The sequence below is a fragment of the Urtica dioica genome, chromosome 2, assembly GCF_054948205.1.
Source record: "Urtica dioica subsp. dioica isolate 48M chromosome 2, U.dioica_male_clone48M_v1_H2, whole genome shotgun sequence".
In the NCBI taxonomy this organism is placed as follows: domain Eukaryota; kingdom Viridiplantae; phylum Streptophyta; class Magnoliopsida; order Rosales; family Urticaceae; genus Urtica; species Urtica dioica.
The window spans coordinates 48016101-48037104 of record NC_142757.1 but is presented as its reverse complement, the minus strand read 5'-3'; the positions used below and the strand labels follow the sequence as shown (position 1 = coordinate 48037104).

Sequence of the window (21004 nt, the reverse complement as noted above, 5' to 3'; positions counted from 1 at the left end):
CCGTCAAATTAGTGATTTTGATTACTATAGACTGTCGATTTTAACCATTTTTCTCTGTTTTTATTCTCCATTATCCAATGATCGCAGTTTGTTTTTTCTTTTTTAAATAAATTATATATAGAGTGTGTGTGAATAATGGTAAAATGAGGTTTACATATAATTATCAAAGTCAATATAAATGAAAATTCAATAATAAAAAAAAATATATGTAACACTGTTATCTATTTTAGGGTATAAATTCATCATTTTAGTTAAACAGAGGGTAAAATTTGACATTTTTGAAAACTAAAGGTTAATATCGATATTTCACTAAAACATAGGGTATATAAGTTTCATTTTCCCTAATTAGATTTGGCTAATGTTAAAAATTTGTCATTTAATTGTTTTTTTCCCTCTTCCAATTATATATATATATATATATATATATATATATATTAGGGGTTTAATTTTTTTAATGTTGGTCCCTCATCTCGGACGTGAGACTCTATAGGAGATGTTTCTCTTTTTTTCTTCTCCATGGCATCATCGGTTTTCGTCAAGTTTCAGGTGATTCATCACTAGAAATTTGAGAAAATATGTGTTTAAAATTCACTAGTACAAATACAGTTTTTCGGTGCGGATGACTTTTAGGTGCGACTTTTCGCACCTAAAAGTCGCACCAAAAATTACTTTCGGGTGCGACTTTTCGCATCCAAATGTCACTGAAGTAACCAAAAAATTTCGGTGATTTTTTTAAATTTGGGTGCGAAAAGTCGCACCAAAAGCTCATCATACCTTTGGGTGCGACTTTTTTCGGTGATTTTTTTAAATTTGGGTGCGAAAAGTCGCACCCAAAGCTCATCATACCTTTGGGCTAAAACATTTCTAAAAATTTAGCGGGATTGATAAAGTCCAAAACATTCCAAAACATTTCTAAACATTTCTAAAAATTTCGCTGATTAGAAGAAGAAGGGAAAGGAAATAGAAGAAGAGAAAAGAAAAGAAGAAGAAGGGGGCTGAGCGGCCGAGAGAGAGAGAAAGAGAGATTGAGGGGGAGCGAGAGAGCGAGGGAGCGAGAGAGCGAGACTGAGAAGGAGAGCGACCGAGTGAGAGGACGCGCGGCCGACAGCAGCCACCGAGACCGAGCACCACCTCGCGCGCGAGACCGAGAAGAAGCGAGCGCCTCCGCGAGCACGCCGAGGACGCCGGTCGAGAAGGGATCGTCGAGGAAGGAGGGAGAGAGCGCCGAGGAGACGTGATTTCACAAACAAGGTGAGATAGGTGTTGTCAATGGTACCCACAAGAAGAGTAGTAGTGTCTATTTTTGTACATTTGATGTAATAAAGTCTCGTGAAGACTCTTGCTTGTAATTGCCTATCTATTCATTAATAAAGTTGAAACGTTCATTCATTCTTTCTTTGTTTGAAGCTTTATGATAAAACCTTAGTCTTTTAGTCCATAAACAAACTTAACAACTTACGAAGAGACAAATGTAGATTTGCATGAACAAACTCTTCGTAGTTTGCTTAAAACGATATATTCGCAATCTTAGGGTCAAAGGACTATTGACCTCAGTATGATTGTTAGAAGAATCTATGATGTCTGGTTATGAGGCATTGAGAGTTGGGAACTCTATAGTTCTTCTAGGTATCTTCCGAAGGTACTGAATTGACCAGTGCACTTCTAGAGACAATATAAGAACAAACCATTTAACCTCTTATGTCTCGAAGTCACTATGTATGAATTGCATCATGCTTACCTTAATCCTAAAATGAGACATGCCATTTCACACCTTAGTATTCTCATTTGAGAAAGTCAAAGTTCGGACTCACTATGTGATTCCGAACAAGGCCTATTGGTGAAGTACTAAGTTGTGAGTCTGTCATGAGTAACTTTGTGAAGTTCTCATAGATATGGAATTCATGTACAAGATTGCTGAAATGCAATGTATGTCACCTCATGCTTTGTTCCTTGGAGTGTGAATAAATGAACTGGCCAGTGTCCAAATTGAGTCCTGACTCTTTTGGATGAAACAATGTGACTTGTTAGCTCCTCGTCAATACATTGTTTCTAACTTATTCACAAGCGACAAAGGAGTTGAGGAAATAACAGCTAGAAGGGTAAAATGGTAATTTAGTAAATCCCGACTAGCTGATGACATTCATGAAGGGTAGCATAGATAATATTCAGTGGATCCGCTCATCATAATTAGGTTGAATTATTGAGTAGAAAATAAATTCATTTGAACCGAGAGATTTTCAGTGTCAACTCTTTAGTGGAGTCAGTTGGCATTAAGCTAAACTTGGAAAAGGTTTGTGAACTTTTGAGTCCAAGTGTTTAGCTCAAGCTTTGTTCATTTGGATCCATGAGGTCACTGTCACAAATCATATCGAGTAGGAATAGTTAAACTAGAAGCTAAGTCAAAACAAGAACGAGACAAGTTTTACGAAAATTGTCAAAAGGGTAAATTTGTCTTTTTGGACATAGCATGAAATGAATGTCAATAAATTTTTTTGACATGGTCATATGATGGCCTAGATCACTTGGCCATGATGTGTTCATTGGGCCTTGTGGATTAATTTCATTTCATAGAATTTTACTTGAAAATTCTCAATGGGCTTTTCTTATGTTGTCATGAACAAGTAAAGAAAAATCTAGAAAGGCTTTCTGGAAGCCCTTTGGCCGTCCAACCCAAGAGAATGGGAGACTAATTTCGTTCAGCCCCATAGAGAAAAAGAGAGTTTATTTTGTGCATTGATGTATGAAGATACTTGCCAAAAGAAAAAGAGGAAACAAATTTCCTTTAGAAGGAAAGTGCATTTTCGGCCAATAAGAGAGAAAGCAAATGAGGAAACAAATCCAAAGGCTTCTAGAAGCTCATTTGGACGTGCAAGGGGTATGAGGAAACTACCTTTTGAAGGTAATCCTCCTCCTATAAATACCCCACCTCATTCCTCTCATTTGATTCATTCCACATAAGTTAGAGATTGAGAGACTCTCTCTCTAGACCTTGTGGCCGTTTTCTCCTCTCTCTCTCTCTAGTTATTTTTGTTTTTGTTTTGGCACCTAGGTCCTCATTTGACCTAGTGGTTTTAGCTCTTCGACTTTGAGACTTGTTCTCGAGTCGTCGTGTTTAAAAGTGCCCACTCACTAATTCCTTTATTCTCGAGTGATTCATGTGATAGAAACTTTCGTGGTTGCTCGAGTTGGCGAGGAAAGCAAGAGAGACGTGCTGCGAGGGAGACGAGCGTTGCAACTTTCCAAAAGCTTCTCAAAGTTCAAGCTTCAAGAAAGGTTAGTAAACTTCTATGCTCATAATAGTTTTTAATTACATGTACTTGCACTTGTCTAGGTTAGTAAAAACTGTTTTACTTGTAAAAGAAAATTTTTAAAATTCCGCCGCTTACCGAAGCGTTAATTATTTTCTCAAACCCTAGATCGATTCCAACAAAAGGATTTCTCCCTCAAATTGGAATTCGATTTCTAGGGTTTAGAATTTGGATTTCCGAATTTGATAGTTCTTGGGTTTGATTTCGATGAAGATATCACTGGTTGCTTGATTTATGCTCGTGTTTGATGAGATTTGTGATGATTCTTTTGTTATGATTTGGTTTTGGTTGGACCTGATGATGTTTCTCTCTCGGTGCTTCTGTTGGTTCGATTATGTGTTGTTGAATTTGGGGCTTTTGATTTTCAAGGTTGTCTGGTGAATTGATCTGTACTTTGGAATTGATATTTGAATACTCGCTTGAGTTAGGCCTGATTTTAGCTTGGAATCCTTTGGTTTAAAGCTGGTCGAGTGTTTGAGTTGATATGGATTTGAGCTTGGTTTTTGTGACGTGATTCTGAATTTGTTCACTGGTTATTTGAGTTCGAGTCGGCCGTGTGAATTGTTGGCCGTGTGAATTGTTTGGCTTTGACTGAAATTCGTGTGGTGTGTCGTTAAACCAAAAATATGATAATCGAGTATTAATTTTTATGGTTTTGTAGTGATTTTGGCTGATTTCTTGGTGTGGATTTGGATGAAATTTGTGTGGTGTGTCGTTAAAAGTAATGGTTTGGTTTTATGATGATTTTTGGCTGATTGCTTTGGTTTGGTCTTGGCTGAAATGAGTTTGTGATGTTGTTGATGTTTGGCCGTGTGGTTGTTTATGTTCGTGTGACCTGTTTTGGTCGGGTGTTTACTTGGCCGTGAGACTTGTTTTGGCTATGTGATTCATTTTGACTGTTTGTGATTTTGAAATTATAGGAGTGGCCTTGTTCGATTTGAATCGGTTTTGGGACGTGAATATGAGAATCGCTTGTACGGGGGCTACGAGGACGCTACTGTTTCGGCAGCGGGACGGCACGAACCTTGAAGGTTCTAGCCTCGATTTGGGGACTTGAGGAGTCTTCGATTAAGTTAGAGCGAGTCGGGTTTTGTTTCGGGTTTCAACTCAAACTAGTTACAGGCGTTCATCAAGTTGTATATATGAGTCGTTTAAAATTATTATTATTATGTACGAGTGTTTCAAATTAACACATTATTATTATTATATATGTTATCATTATTAAACTCGTTGATTATTCACGTAATTATTTAGTATTCTTATCCTAGTTATGTATTAAAAATCGAGTTCGACTATAAAGTTATCTTTGTAACCGAAAAAGTTGTGAAATAATTACTATATAATTAAATTTAGAATAAAAATTAGTAAAATCAGCATATTAATTTTTTTTTTTAAGATAAAGAGCATCAGATGCGACTTTTCGCACCTGATAATCAAGACTTTCAGGTGCGACTTTTTGCACCTGATAATCAAGACTTTCAGGTGCGACTTTCCGCACCTAAGAGCATTAGGTGCGGACTTTCGGGTGCGACTTTGTCGCATCTAAAGTCGCACCTGAAAGTACTTTCAGGTGCGACTTTAACACTTTCAGGTGCGAAAAAAGTCGCATCTGATGCTATATTTTGTACTAGTGATTGAGAACTTATTCTGATTGCTATGAGTGAGGTGAGGACGCCATTATTTGTAGAGAATATTTGAGAGAATCGAGCTTGATCAAAGTGAAAACAAGAGCGGAGGTTCATCGACATCGTTTCATGACTCTGGAATTGAGTGATTGTGTTGAGAGAGAATTGTGTGCCTTTTGCCTCTGGATGATGGGTCTATTTATAGTCGTTGGAGGGTTGGAAAAGCATAAAATTTCATGGTTCAAGGCGCACGTCGAAGGCTCATCGCGCATACGGAGCATCGAAAGGCGCGCATGCCTTTTTTCGGTCAGGCGCGCCACGCTAGACAGAGCGTGCGACGCAGAACACGCGCGATGTGTGATGTCTAGCGCACGCTCCTGGCAAAGAGTTTCACATAGGCGCGGCGCTCCGGGTAGAAGGTGCGGCGCGCCTGGCCGCAATGCGACGCATGTTGTGCTAGGCACGCCGCGCTAGTGAGCGAGGTAGCTTGAGTTGGATGGACTTTTTTGTCTTTATGGGCCTCATTTGAGCCTTGACATGAAATTCCTTACAAGTCTCAAAGAATTTGATATTTTCAAAAACGACCGACAACAAATAAATACATATGGATGTTGATGATATTGAAATAGAGGCTATAGATGTTTGGAATGTTGCCCACATAAGTGTATAATTGTAATTACCTAAAGATTATTATTAAATGAAACATATATATATATATATATATATATATATACACTCAACGATAGAAAATATTAGTTGCAAACCAATATAAGCAACATCATTCGACTTATCCATAGCCCTCTGCATTAAATGAGATTATATCTAATGTGAGAAATGTTAGTATCAGATGGAATGTTTAAACTGGTTAGTGATTAGTCTATGCCTAGGTAGCTAAACATGAAATCATATATACAACTCGATATAGACTGGTTCTGACAAGTGAAAACATTCTGTATGAGGCACCATACATGACCTGGACAGGTTGCGATTAAGTATATTGTTTAAGCGAACGTTACGATAGAATGTATCGCGATCACAAATGATAGTCACCGTATGCATCAACATAAATCCTGAGGTTCTCTTGGAAATCAGGGTTATATACTCGGCTCTTTGATTCATTCGTTCAAAGCTACAACGATGCTTATATATTTATGTTTTAGGAGACCGGGGTATAATCAGTGATGGAAAGGAAACATCAAAAGTGAAATCCAGCTCTTAATAAATAGCAGTGTTTTAAATGCCGTAGAATTTCTAGGAATTTCGCCGGGAAATTCGTTTCCGGTGACTCAGCGGCGGGCGAGAGACAAAAATATCGTTTCCTCGTTTTTTGTCGTTGGAAATTTGGAGAAACGACATGCCGTTTCCATTAAAAACGACCTCCAATTTTCGCTGTTGTTGTAGTATAAAAGCTTCCAAAATTCCACGAGTTTCGCCGAATATCGGAGAAAAAGAAAAAAAAAACGACTTTCGGCCGAGTGATTCAACGAAGAAGAAGACGAAGTCGCCGGCGATTTCCACTTTTTCGTCTCAGTGAGGTTAAAATTTAAGAAAACTTCGAAGAAATTCGTCCGGGTTTTGAAAACCAGTTTTGGATGTGGCTCTGATGTGGAAGAAATAGATAGGAATGAGAAAGAATGGCTATGCGTTTTTGGTGTGTATGATGTATATATTTTTTAAGAAGAAGATAATAGGAGAGAGAGAGAGAAGGAACCGCATGAGATTAGGGGAAGAAAGAAAGGGGAAAAAAAGTGAGTCCCAAGGAAAAATAGTATTAAATTGTTTAATGAGAATATGTCATCTGAAGCAATTGTTGGACAACAAAGTAAAAAAAAAAAAAGTGGGGTCCAACTGTAAAGAGAGTGGAGAGATTTTTTTTATTAAAATGAGAGAGGAGAGATGATGACGTGAGGGAGAATTTTCTTTATGTCTCTTTGAATTTTTTTATACTTCTCTCTCGAGTTATTGATATTTATCCATTTCAACTTGAAATAAATGTTGATATTTAAATACTTTTTTATAACTTTTGATTTTTATTTCTAAATCCTCATCTAGATTTAAGGGACGTATGCAATCGATAGTTTTTTTTTTGTAGAATATTCATGTGTACATTTTCCTTAGACTTATTATGAAACTATATACGTTTCACAAATCTTGAACATAGCGAGAGCAAATAAAATTGCAAGTATGAATCTATTTTTGTTTACATATATATTTATGTATTTTTTTTGTTGTGCCACATTAAATCCGTTCGGTTTCCCGTTGGCACGTCGGTTTTCCATCGAAAACGGCATTTGAAAATGGTATTTCATTTGCCATTTTTCACAATTTTTCCGTTCAATTTTCCATCGACATGATGATTTTCCCTAAATCAGAAGACTCGAAACGGCAACGAAAATGACATTTCGAACCTTGATAAATAGAGTTCATGTTCGATCACCCGATAGTTGAATCCAGAATCGATTGATTGCCGACAAATTTGTGCTATGCCCAGCAAAGGAATCTTTTGATAGGAAATAAGTGGAACTCAGGGCTCATAAGTGACTCGAGGGTATAACAGTATATTTGACCCTTTGTGTCATGAGTTGAACCTGGAGGGTAGATACTTACCTATGTGCTGGCTATATCAATGGATACTTATCTTTAAAGATCAAGTAAATGTAATTATAATAACGTCGAGAGGGTCAATCCTAGGATTTTAGTGGAATATCACCGAGATTTGATGCAACGAAAGAAGAGAGGTAACAGTGTCTACGCTCTCGCTCGTGTTCATCTAGCTTTGAGTTATTAGGTTCATAGTTCACGAGTCGGTTCTAATAAAATGAGTAAGAATACTCTTGTAGTAAATATGTGAATTTGACTACACATTCACTAATGCAACTTGATTGCAATATCTTGTGCATTCGTAATATAGCACTTTACGAATAAATGATTAGTTATTAAGTAATTTTGGAATATCACTAAGATTTAAATGGGCTTGTAAAAGAACAATTTAAATCCGCCCACAGAGCCCAATAGAGCTTGTGGTAGGCATGTACAACATAGTATATGGGCCTTGGATCGGTTTGATTAAAGCACAATAGGATTATGACTTTTCTCAAATAGCAAAAAAAAAATATTATATGTTAAATATGATCCAATTTGGTGAGTATTTAATAAAGTAATTATTTATTAGAGTACCATAGAGATATTCTTTACTATTCTATTTATAGAATGGTATATCTTATTGTGAAAAATAAATAATATTTTAATTATATTATTTAATAAGAATACCATGGAGATATTCTATATTATCCAGTTACCTGAATAATATGTTCTTGTATGAAAAATAAATAAATATTAGATACCATTTGAACATTTTATTTATCATAGTATCTTGGAGATATTTGATTTATTCTACTCATAGAATAAATATCTCATATTAAATATAATAAGTTCAAATCCAACCAGGCTAGTATATATTCTATTTGGTAAGGTAGAAAGCTATTAATAGGGGGATTATGGTATGTGCAAAATGCCTGAACATTGTTGGGGTAACAACCTAAGTCCCACATCGGAAGAATAGACAAGGATTACCTTGGATATAAGTGTCACAACGATTCCATTAGTATCATGCCCTTTGGGAATGAGCTCAAATATAAAAATCGTGTGGTGATGACCCTCAATGTGATGACCTCGCGATGAGAGCGCCGTGTGTCGAAAGTCTTCCTAACAATGTTGATGGTCAGGCGGCGTGTCCCGTTCATGGCTGACGGCGACACAAGATGATTTCGCTGGAGGGGAGGCTACGTGTATGTTGTCCTTGGTTTGATGGGAGGATTGTTGGGATAACAGCCAAAGCCCTACATCTGAAGAATAGGCAATGATTGCCTTGGATAAAAGTGTCCCACAAATTCCATTAGTAAGATGCCTTTTGGAAAGAAGCCCAAAAATAAAAACCGTGCGGGCTTCAGCCCAAAGCGGACAATATAATATCAATGTGGAGTTAAGGTGAGGTGGTAGCCCAACAAGATAGAAGAAAGGGCAATTGCCTTATTCCACGCTTGGAATTTTCGGCCAGCCCCTCCCCTAGTTCCTTGGATGTTTTTCTCTCTTTCCTGAGTTGAGAAATTCGTTCAACCCACTTCACCATGTTGGAATAATTAGGGAAGTAAAGAGCTGGCCCACGTCTTGGTTCCATCCCATTCGGAGAAACAACTTGGAAGACTTGGTGTTGATCTAACCCGACGAACACAAATAACTCGAAGACTGTTAACCGGGGTGGAAATTTAACTAGCGGAATATCATGTGAGTGATTTCTAATCTCGTTATTTATTTATATATTATGGTTGTTTTGTTAGTCGCAATGTCATCTAGATTAATTGGATTTTCTTGAGAGCTAAAACGACAATAAAATGTTTTTGAATTAAAAGTGTTTCGAATAAAAAGTGTTTCGAATTCAACTTTCCGCATTAAACACGAAAAATAAGTTTTTTCTTGTAATTTTTTTTGTCACGAGCTTCATGAACTCGTATAAAAAATTTTAATTTTTTTTTAGTAATAAGTAAAGTGAAAAGAATATACCAACTATAGCCACCCTAACTTTTGAATTTTGAGAAATCAAACTGAAATAACGAGTCTTGTTCTTGGTTCTCGAAGAATCTACAGTAGGTGATATATGATAATCATGGACATGCTTTGTTTTTTTTTTATAGGAACAAGAGCATTGCAAATGCGTTGTCATTGTTCATTCCATTTTATGCTACACATTGAAAAGCGCTTAGGAGTTCAATGTCACTTGGCAAATACAAGAATGTTTATGTGGAACAACATACTCATGAGTTTTAAGAGCATTTTAATTCTATACATGAAAGACATCTTGTTATGAACCATAATATTGGCTCATAACAACTCAGTCAAGAGACACGATTTGCCACAGAGAAAGGATAATGATGTATTATATTGACTTTACAAATATTGTTACAAAGTAGCAATGGAAGATACAAAGAGACATTTGTCCTTTGCACCTACAAATACTAAAAAAGAAAGATGCTGGCATTTCTTTCTCCATCACACTTCATTCCCTTCCCGATAGCCAACTTTTTACTCACTACCCAATAACCTAATGCCACATCACACATAGGTCACTCCATCTTTATTCTAGTACTTTTCAATTTTACCCCTGCCCTCCAAAACTTGTGGGTATCAGTACGGGCGAACCCTCACCTGGCCACTTCCCTCGCCAAATGATAATTGTGTGATCGCGATCTCAATGAGGCGAGTGCATTGTGAAAGACTAACAAATATAAGAGAAGTCGATGAGGAGACCTTCTACCTAAGCGGGGACTGCTTGTATGACGATGTCAAAATCTGCCCTTACCCATGCCTATGCACTCATCTCCACCATTACTCCTTCATTTTCGTCTTGGATTATTTTCAGCAATGCTTTGAACGTCACCGAACTCTTGCCCAGAGCTGTTTGCCTCGCATTGAGTTCTCGACTTGGAATTTCATGACTGGGGTCTCCCAATTGACCGTGATGTCGCCTAAAGTTATCACGTTGGAGCTTCCCAACTCTAAGGGTAGAAAATCAATCATCACCTCCACCTCAGAAAAGCGATGTGAACCTTCTTGCACACCCATTTGCCTTGCATCGTGAGACTCGTCCCCATCACAACACCATATCCATTGGCGTCTGTCATCAACATGTGTAACTCATGTGCTAAGGTAGCTGAGATGAAGTTGTCGATTGCCTTTGAATCGATCAGTGCTACCATCCTGTGATCCTTAAGTCGCCCACGCACTTTCATGGGTCGTGGTGGCGTAAGGCCCACCATGGAATTCAGCGACAACTACACCGTCTCTAATGTTGCTGCCTCATTCGTCTCAGAGATTCGAGTACAACCGGCGAGCTCGTCCAAGGTTTCCTCGCCAACGAGGAATGAGTCTTCTTCCTATTCCAACACCTAAAAATGCATCCCACTGCTGTTCTTGTAGCGATGGCTGTAGAAATACCTTTTGTCGCATCGAAAACATAATCCCTTGTCACGTCACTCCCTTTCTTCTGCCGCTGTGAGCCATCGGACCGTTGCTTTGCCCCGAGCTCCCGATATTGGCCCTGAGTCTCATTCTTCTTAGTGGGTAGGGTACGTAGATCTCAAGGGTTGAATAGGCACATGCTGAGGATTAGGGATAAGAGGGATCCGAGGACCCAGATTTCCCCCAATGTACCCGGGCCTTGCCCGATTCTTCTCATTAATCCATTAGGCCAACTCCATCACTGCGCCCAAGCCCATAGGCATATCAAACTTCATCCCTGAGCCCACTGATGATCATCCCGTACTACAAGGAGTCCGTTAAGGTAGGAATCAGAGACGTAATGATCTCAAAGTTCCGTCGATATTTTGCCACACTCCCTGTTTGGTGGAGAGCTAGTAGTCATTCGAACGGGCTTCCCACATGAGAGGACTAAAAACGACTGAGCACCGCCACTTTCATCTATTCTCAGGTGGTGAAGGTCCCTCGTGCATCTCTCCACTGGAACCACGACACTGCTTCCCCCTTGAGGGCGATTATCGCCGCTGCGATCTTCTCTGCCTTGGTCGATTCGCAGACGGAAATATAGCGTTTTGCTCTGAAGATCCAGTGGTCCGGAACCTCTCCATTGAATAGTGGCACGTCTAGTTTTCGAATATGGCCGACGCTCCCTTGATCGCAAAAAGCTACGTACGGGGCTTTGCACGTCAGGATGGATCCTGTTCCAGATCCAGACGTTACCTTCTTGGAACTAGAGCAGATTTGAGGGCTTCTTTTCTGGTCGACTTCCTCAGTGATGAGCGCTCAGTTCTAGTATCGGCTTTGTTTCGACTCCCGAGTCCACTCTTCACATACGAGATAATTATTTTCTTACAAAAATATCTTTTCATGACTACTGTTCTCTTATTTCTTGATCAATTAGCCACAAAATTATAAAATTGTTTACGGAATTTTGTATTTCATGGATCTGTCACCATATTACAAATAGTATTATAGTTTTTGTACAATTTATTTTGATTCATTTTTGTAAAATGACCTGAGTTTAATAATATTTGCGTTAGAATTTCATAATAAATCTATGCATTCACTCAACTCATATATATATATATATATATATATTTTTGCACTTGTATCGTACTATATTCTATACATGATTACACGTGTGCTGAAAGTTTGAAACATACTTTGTAGTTTGTACTTCACTACAAAAATAATTATCCTGATATTTCTTGCTTTTGAGCTATGGAATTAAACATTTACACGTACGCAATTATATTTATTCGCAGGAGCTACGTCCATAATAGTGCTAGTACTATATATATGCATCACCAAATTTACTATTTTAAGTTAATTCAAAAGAATGAACTTCATTATAGAAAGAGAAATCACTCCATAAATTCGGTGACGTGGGATGGTGAGTCTCAGACCATCTCCAACCTAAAAATTTGAAAATGCAATTTTTTGCACTTCAAAATACAATTTTTATCATATTAAACAGTGTTTTATCTTTAATCCAATACTCCATTTTTAACACCAAACAAACATATTCTTTATAACTCTATTATTTTAATAATTTTAACAATTTTCTATTTATTACACTACAACTTATACTTATTTAACTTGTATACTTTGAATCCAATAATGTTATATTAAAAAAATAAAAAATAAACATACATTACATATAACATGTATTTATTTGGTTCAAAAGTTAAAAAGTAACATTATACAAAAATACTAAATATTGTATGTTATATAAATATTGTATTTATTTGTATTTGTATGTTATGTTATTCATTTTCTAGTTTGTTTGCAATGAAAATTATTATGTTAATGATTTTCTTAGTGTATTATACTTTATCAATGTCAAGATTAATATTTATATCAAATTGAATAAACTAAAATAATCTCACATTTAATTTTGTGATAAATTAATTCAATTACACACAAAATATATAAATATAATAAATATTGTGGTTGATATGTAATTAAATAAAATAATTTTATATTAATAAAATCTCACTTAAAAATGGAATGGAATTAATAGTGTAATTTCGAATGAGCTTGTCCCAATCTCATTGGAGATGCTCTCGGAACTGCATCATTGGAAAAGGCAGGGAATCCGAAGAAATCTAGTGACACACATCACCAGCATCGACATAATATTATATATATATATATATTATTTTTTCCAAATAAAAAGGTAAATTAATTTTAATTCATTTTGTTTAATTGTAAATGCGGGTTGGGGGATTTATTGGTGAGGCGTCGGTCGGTCGAACACACGTAAGGAAAGCCTCAATCTTGGCGCGTGAATACCACTCGCTCTCTTATTCGCGCTTGTTTTAATTCCACACACTCACATCTCTCTCTCTCTCTCTCTCTCTCTCTCTCTCTCTCACTCACACTCTCAAACACACCCACACACACTCTCTCTCATCTTTCTTTCTCTCTCTTCCCGACGGACTCGGAACGAGAGAGTGACCTGAGCTAAGTCGGCACCGGAATCTGTCGCAGCATCTCCGTCTCCGCACTCGGCTCCGTCGACATTTCCGCCGGATCGGAAAATCTAGTCCGCCGGTAAAGCCTCAGCTCCGATTTCCCTTTTTTTCCCTTTTCTCTTTTCGAGATTATTTCGGTTCGGCTCTCGGAGCTTCATTTCGTGTTTCTAGGGTTTAGAATTTTTCTACAAAAGTTTCTTGTCAAGTTTTTGGGATCGTTGCGATCGAATTTTTTTCTGAACTGGAATTGAACACCAAATGTAGGGGAAATGAATTGTCCGTGATGAGTGATTGGGGCTTATCGCGGAATGGGAATAATTTTGTTGTGATTAGGTTAATTGAGTTTGTCTTTTGCAGGTAAGAGTGGTGGGTTGATATATTGACGTGATTGATGTCAACATCAGTTCCGGAGAAGCACAGTAAAGCTCTGTGTATCAGATGAATTGTAGAAGCTGTTGTGCGCTCGAGGTCTGCCGATATGGACATCTGTCCGGTGAAATGGCGATCCTTGTGGCTCTGCACTCTTCTGCTTAATGTCGTCGTGAATAAAGGCATTGCTATTAGTCCTGATGGTGAGATTTATGCATTATGTGTTTGCTCGGTGTGTTTGTTGTTAATGCTGATCAGAGCGTGTCCCATTTCTGTGTATTATAATCACCATATGTGGATGAGCCTGATTCACTTCTGAATATGGCAATAATTTTGTGAATTTTTGGATGTTATTGGGGGTCACTAGAGGATTGAACTTCAGTAATCTATTTTACTTTGCTTGGGAATACCTTTATATCTACTGTTGACTAATTATTAAATTTTTTTTTTTTTTCATATAACTTTTTGAGCCTGAAAATATTTAGACCTGTAAGTGTGCTATAAATGGCTACTTCTCTTGGATTGTCTCTTAAAATGTTTTTGTGATTTGTAGGTGAGGTGCTTTTGAGCTTTAGGACAGCAATTGTTAGTTCAGATGGTGCCCTTCTTCAGTGGAAACCCGAGGAGGCCGACCCTTGTAGGTGGAGAGGAGTCAAATGCGATCCAAAAACTAAGCGAGTGATTTATCTGTAAGTTCTTGAATCTCGAAGTTCCTTTTTCATTGTGCTTGGCTCACATGTATGAAGAGTTGTGCATTTACAAAAACCAGAAAACAATGATATTGCTATGCATGAGTATATAAAATGAAAGAGTAGAACCAGGCAGATTGAGAAGGTTGGTGCTAGAAAGAGGGAGGAGCCTAAATCAATTTGCTAAGATGTTTGGGGTTGGTTTGAATGGGGCCGAGGAGGTGCATGCGGTTGTTTTAGAAAGATTTCTTATCGTATTTTATTGATTTATTCATTAAGAAAAGGGCAAACAACTTCGGCCTTTTTTGTTGGTCGATGGCTCAATGTTAGAGTCAATGAGTCACGATTAAAGTTTGTTCATTTTGTATTGATGACATCGGATTTTCAAAAAAAAAAAAAATCTGTGGCTTTGAATGCATATTTTGTGGTCATTGTGTCACGCTTGTATTGTCATTTCGTCATTATTCCATTTTTAATTCATCCGAGATTTCTGTTTTCTTTGTTAAGTATGTAAATATCCAATGTTTCTTATTATTTTTTTTTCTCTGATGAATTGCATCCGAGATTTCTGTTTTCTTTGTTAAGTATGTAAATATCCAATGTTTCTTATTATTTTTTTTTCTCTGATGAATTGCTTTCCAGGAGCCTTTCTGGACACAAATTGAGTGGTTCTTTGTCACCTGACCTTGGGAAGCTTGGCCAATTGAAACTTCTGTACGCGTCTTGTAATTTAAAACCTTTTTTGGTACATAATGTGTGATTGTGTCTCTTGAACTAATGTGTTTTATGTGTCAAATTCTAGAGCTCTTCATGACAATAATTTTTATGGGACAATTCCTGCTGAACTGGGAAATTGCACTATGTTGCAAGGAATGTAAGTACCGATATTCACGTTTGTGCTCTGGTTTGGCCTGAACTTTACTCTTATCTTTATTTGTCGTTTTTACCTTGATTCCTCGTAATATGTAAGTTAAGACTTATTGGTACTACTAAACTAGGGATCATAGTCTTAGTCTCTCTCCTTCTTATTTCCTCATTTTAGAAAGAATTATAAGGACTGAATGGTGACTCAATATTAGAGCTTTAGGTAAATGTTTGTTGGCATAGTGGTTAGCAAGGCCCACAAGTTTCGAATGCACTTACATTATTTTTTAGGTTTTCTTTTGGAGTGTGCTCTGGTGGGTTTCATATTTTAAACGATTTAGCATTATATTGTTACTGGAAGCCATGTATAGGTGTGACACATGTAACATGTTGAGTAGAAGAAGGCTTTTTGTGCATATTTGTATTATCTACTGTGTGTAAACTTGCCATGGTACCGTGGGGCTTTTTAGTGCAAGGATAGTGTTATCAGTATATTTGTATCCTCTCGTTAGTTACGTGACAATGAATCTGTTGCTGGTTGCAGTATCTATTCTTATGTACATAACACCAAAATGTTACTTTCCTTACTGAAACAACATTACAAATAGCCACATCATACCACATTACATTCTCTCTGAAAAGTGTTTGATTTTAGCCTGTAAGTAATTGCTTTCGATCTATCTTTAATAGATACTTGCAGGGGAATTATTTAAGCGGTTTCATACCAAGTGAGCTAGGAAATCTTCAAGAGTTGAAGAATCTGTGAGTTACCTTCTCATCCATGATTTTTGGTCTTTTATGCGCTCACAAAGAATTGTTGTTCCAAGAATTCAGCAGATGACCCATTTGTATAAGAATATTTGGGTGTACTAAAAGAGGCTATAGACTCGATTTTGTTCATTAGCTATGCAAGATATTCTTTTGATTTGTATTAGACCTTTACCGTCACAGCACCTTCAAACTTGTGTACATATTTTTGTGATAGTTGAATGAGATTTATAACAAATTTCTTCCCATGTCATATGCTGTATCATGTCTCGTACATTTGTAAATGTTGAGTTACTAGAGATGAGCCAATAATATATTTTACCTTACATGTGTATTAGAGATAAAAAAAAAAAGTATTGTTAGACTTTATGAAAACGAGTAATCAATTTTATATAGATAGTTTTTCTATTTGAAAGTGTTAAATGGGATGACTGAACTCCTTTGATATTCATCTTTAAATATACAGGGACATTTCAAGTAACTCTCTCAGTGGAAGTGTTCCGTTGTCCCTCGGTAAATTGGATAAACTTATATCTCTGTAAGTAGTCTTATCCTTGTCTAGTTTTAGTTCTCTTTAATCATGTTTACTCAGTTGTATCTCATATATTCTTTGTTGTGCCCTCCTGAAGGAATATATCAAACAATTTTCTTGTTGGACCAATACCGTCCGAGGGCGTTCTTGTCAACTTTATGGATAGCTCGTAAGTACTGCTAATATCACTGTGTTAGTGAATTCTGGATCATAGTTTCTTCTCCAACTAGAATAATAATAAAACGATTTGGACAAAGGCTGCCTTATTTCATAATTATTTTAGTTTTCAGATGATCTTGCATTAATTAATTAATTATTCCAAGTTCGCGAGGAGATGTTATATTCTTCCTGGGGGGATTTTACATAATGACATGTCATTTTGTAGCTTCGTTGGAAATCGTGGTTTATGTGGGAAGCAAGTTGGTGTGACTTGCAAAAACGAAAGTGGTGGACCATCAGACTCGCAATCTTCCAACTCAGGTGAGCTGCATGGTTTTTGAAACAGAGTCACGAAATTTGTGACTACATGTGATCAGAGCATTATTTCACAGTTTCTGCACAAGCAATCTTGGGTTTAATTCCTTACACGATTATTTAAACTTGCATATATGAAGTTTTTTAGTGGATTGTTAAACGGTGAACATTTTGTACAGTACATAAGACAATTCTATTTATCACTGGAATGGTGAACTTTTACATTTTGCTGGCTTGATCTCATTGCTTGAGATCTGGTAATAATGACTTATGGCATCTAGAAATTCAATTTTGTAGCGCAAAATCAAGCTAAGAGGAAATATTCTGGGCGCCTTTTAATCAGTGCATCAGCGACTGTTGGTGCACTACTTCTTGTCGCACTTATGTGCTTCTGGGGTTGCTTTCTTTACAAGAAGTTCGGGAAGCATGATAGCAAGAGTTCTGTGATGGATGTTGGTCGAGGTGCTACTCTTATTTTCTACCTGGAATTTTACTCTCAAATCGTATTATGTTACTGCTCTTTTCATTTGTCTATTGATTTAGATGGGTGACTGGTTCTAGATTCAGCACTCTCCTAATGTACTTGTTATTTCAGGTGCATCAATTGTGATGTTCCATGGAGATTTGCCTTACTCGTCCAAAGACATCATAAAAAAATTGGAGACTTTGACAGAAGAACATGTGATAGGTATGGGGGGATTTGGGCAAGTCTACAAGCTCGCGATGGAAGATGGCAATGTCTTTGCCTTGAAAAGAATTATGAAGATAAATGAGGGCTTTGATCGTTTTTTTGAGAGGGAGCTTGAGATTCTTGGAAGTATAAAACATCGCTATCTTGTGAATTTAAGGGGATATTGCAATTCTCCTACGTCAAAATTGTTAATCTACGATTATCTCTCTGGTGGTAGCCTTGATGAAGCTCTTCATGGTGAGAATCTTTTTTGGATAATCATTTGATAGATATATATCATAACATATGAGAGAAATAAATAATGCTAGCAAAGTTCAAAACTTTTTTCGAAGTTTTCTTTTCTCTCTTAATCTCATGCTGCTTTTGATTAATTCCACAGTTTGTAAAGCATACGTAAAAGAGGAAGTAGGTGCGATAAATAGTTGCTAATAATAAGCTGGATTTTTAAATTCTTAAATCATCCAAGGCATCGAGATTTATTTGCAAACAAAAGTTAATCGCTTAGGATGCATCGCATGCTCTGAGTACTGTGTGCAAGGAAAAACAAAAGGTTGATGATTTTGAGAAGTCGTCATTTTCTTGTTTGAGTAGACTTTCACGGTGGTGTTCGAAATGCCCTATTAGAACAAACATTCATCACAGTTATTCAGTTATACTTGTGACCTCGCTATTGAATTAGGAAGTTACCCCTTAAGGATGTGGAAAACGTTACTGAAGTTTTATGATTTTATTGCATTGCATAAAAAAATATTGGTAGCTGTATTCATAAATTGAAATTGGGTGTTAATTATAAGAAATTTCTCACCCTTATCATAAGCATGGTGACCTAGTATGATGAATTACTTTTGAGACACATGTTTAACTTCAAATCTGGGAAAATGTCCGAATGTTGTAAAAAATCTAATGAAGTTTTGCCAAGTTCCGATTACCATTTAGTCAGAAATCTTTTTCATTTTTTTTATAATAAAAACCCTTTTTTGACGAGTTATGAACATTCTGTAGCGCATTCTGGAGAAAGATCTGAACAGTTGGACTGGGACGTGCGCTTGAATATTATTTTGGGGGCAGCTAAAGGGCTGGCCTATTTGCATCATGATTGTTCACCTAGAATTATACACCGCGACATTAAATCAAGCAACATTTTGCTTGACGGGAATCTCGAAGCTCGAGTTTCTGATTTTGGGCTAGCAAAACTGTTGGAGGATGAGGAATCTCACATAACGACTATTGTTGCTGGGACATTTGGGTATCTAGCTCCAGGTAAACATATTTAATTATATTCCTCTTTTGTTGTATCCTTTTAGGTTAAGATACAATAAATATGACATACAGTGCTTGTAACGCTGTCGTTTGTCATAGGCCATCTGCAAGTTGCCGTTACTATTCGAATATTTGAAGCTTCCAAACTGAGTACAATTGATTTGTAAAGAAATTTGTTGCATAATTATTCACTCTGATTCAGCTAATCTTTTATGTTTACCATATGTTTATATTTCTTCTTTTCTAGAACAACTAAATACAGGTGGATATATATATATATATATATATATATATATATATATATATGTATATATACATTGTGAAAGGACATGTTTCCTTAGAAACAGAACATGTAAGTACAAATTATTGGAATGTATGCTTGATACTACCATAAGGAAAGGTTCCTTGTGGACGAACGACCCTCTTAATTTTGAGGGGCAACATAATTTGTATGAATTAGTTCACATTATGTTTCCTATCTATTTCTCTGCTTATGTGCATGGTTTGTCTGCAGAGTACATGCAAAGTGGCAGGGCAACTGAAAAGACCGATGTATATAGTTTCGGAGTGCTTGTGCTTGAAGTATTAAGTGGAAAGCGACCCACAGACGCATCTTTTATCGAAAAGGGCTTGAACATTGTTGGCTGGGTATGTTTTTTTTTTTTTTTTTTTTCCCCCATAAATAACTTGATTTATATATGTATACATAGAGATATATGTTTTTGTCTGGTTTTTTTATGATGAAGTGCCAAGGGTAGTGTAGTGTAGGTGTTTGGTTGTTTTCTAATTGTAAAGATATCCACCGTTTTCCCTTCAGCTGATTTAGCTAAAGATTGGTCTGGTGTGTTCTTTGTTTCATGTGTTCTCTTTGCAATATATTATTAGCAGGTCTCTTTCGGGGGAAACTATTAATTTTTATTAAAGATTGGTTCCTACAAAGAGCTAGCAACCACTTCGAGATATGACGTTTCAGTAAAGAATTTCCATTTCCACTACGTTGGAGTTGGCATTTAATCTTTTCATTAAAGGCTGCAGATTCTTGAAACAAAAAAAAAAAAATCAATTTCAGTTTTTGTTGTCGCCTTTAGCATCTTATTTTTACCATAAACACCGTGTTACTTATTTATACGTTCATCATTTTTTTTGTTCGTGTACAGTTAAATTTCTTGGCGACCGAGAGTAGGCAAAGAGAGATTGTGGACGAACACTGCGATGGAGTTCAGACGGAGAGCCTCGATGCTTTGATATCGGTGGCTTATCAATGTGTTTCTTCGAACCCGGAAGATCGTCCCACAATGCACAGAGTAGTTCAGCTTCTGGAGTCCGAGGTAATGACTCCGTGCCCGAGTGACTTCTATGATTCAAACTCCGAATGAAATCTTTAGAGGGAGTCTAATAAGAAAAAAAGGAAATGCCAAGGTTCTCCCTCTCTCTATATTATTTTCGGAGATTTTAAGACATTTCAAAACTGGCCTGAAATGTCCAAAACCAACGATCGAGCGTTTTTATGGGTCACCGGAGCGGTTCTGGTTGCTGTTTGATGTTTTTTTGTTCTCGCTTTGCTAGTGTGCATTTGACTTTTTCTTTCTCCCGAAAAAAAAAACCGGAAATGGAAATTCCACATGGTTGAGTAATTTATATTTATCAATTTTCTCATATATTCCTTTTTTTTTCTTTTCTTTATTTGTAAGTTGTAACCCCCTTTTAGCCTGTTGTTTTAGTAGTGTATATGACATTTGTACAAATCAAGATATGGTCATTTCTAAAGGATACGAGTTCCGGAGTTCGTGCCGTTATTGTATCAAATGTTTTAATCAATTTTATAATCTGTAAGCCAGAATTCGTGTCGTGTATTTAGGTCCTGCAATCGCTGTGTTATTTATCAATAAAGTTTTGTTTGGTTTACGTTTGTAA

The 21004-nt window shown here is 36.8% G+C and overlaps 1 protein-coding gene across 1 annotated transcript; it reads left to right on the top strand.

Annotated features, from left to right (window-relative positions):
• Positions 1–13322: 13322 nt before the first annotated feature.
• Positions 13323–21004, top strand: FEI1 (Leucine-rich repeat protein kinase family protein). The gene is made up of 14 exons (XM_089606887.1): positions 13323–13522; positions 13801–14015; positions 14366–14501; positions 15144–15215; positions 15304–15375; positions 16056–16127; positions 16600–16671; positions 16763–16834; positions 17051–17145; positions 17437–17601; positions 17735–18067; positions 18833–19090; positions 19605–19738; positions 20248–21004. The coding sequence occupies exons 2-14, from the start codon at positions 13922–13924 to the stop codon at positions 20464–20466; spliced, it is 1794 nt and encodes a 597-aa protein (XP_089463013.1). The 5' UTR covers positions 13323–13522; positions 13801–13921; the 3' UTR covers positions 20467–21004.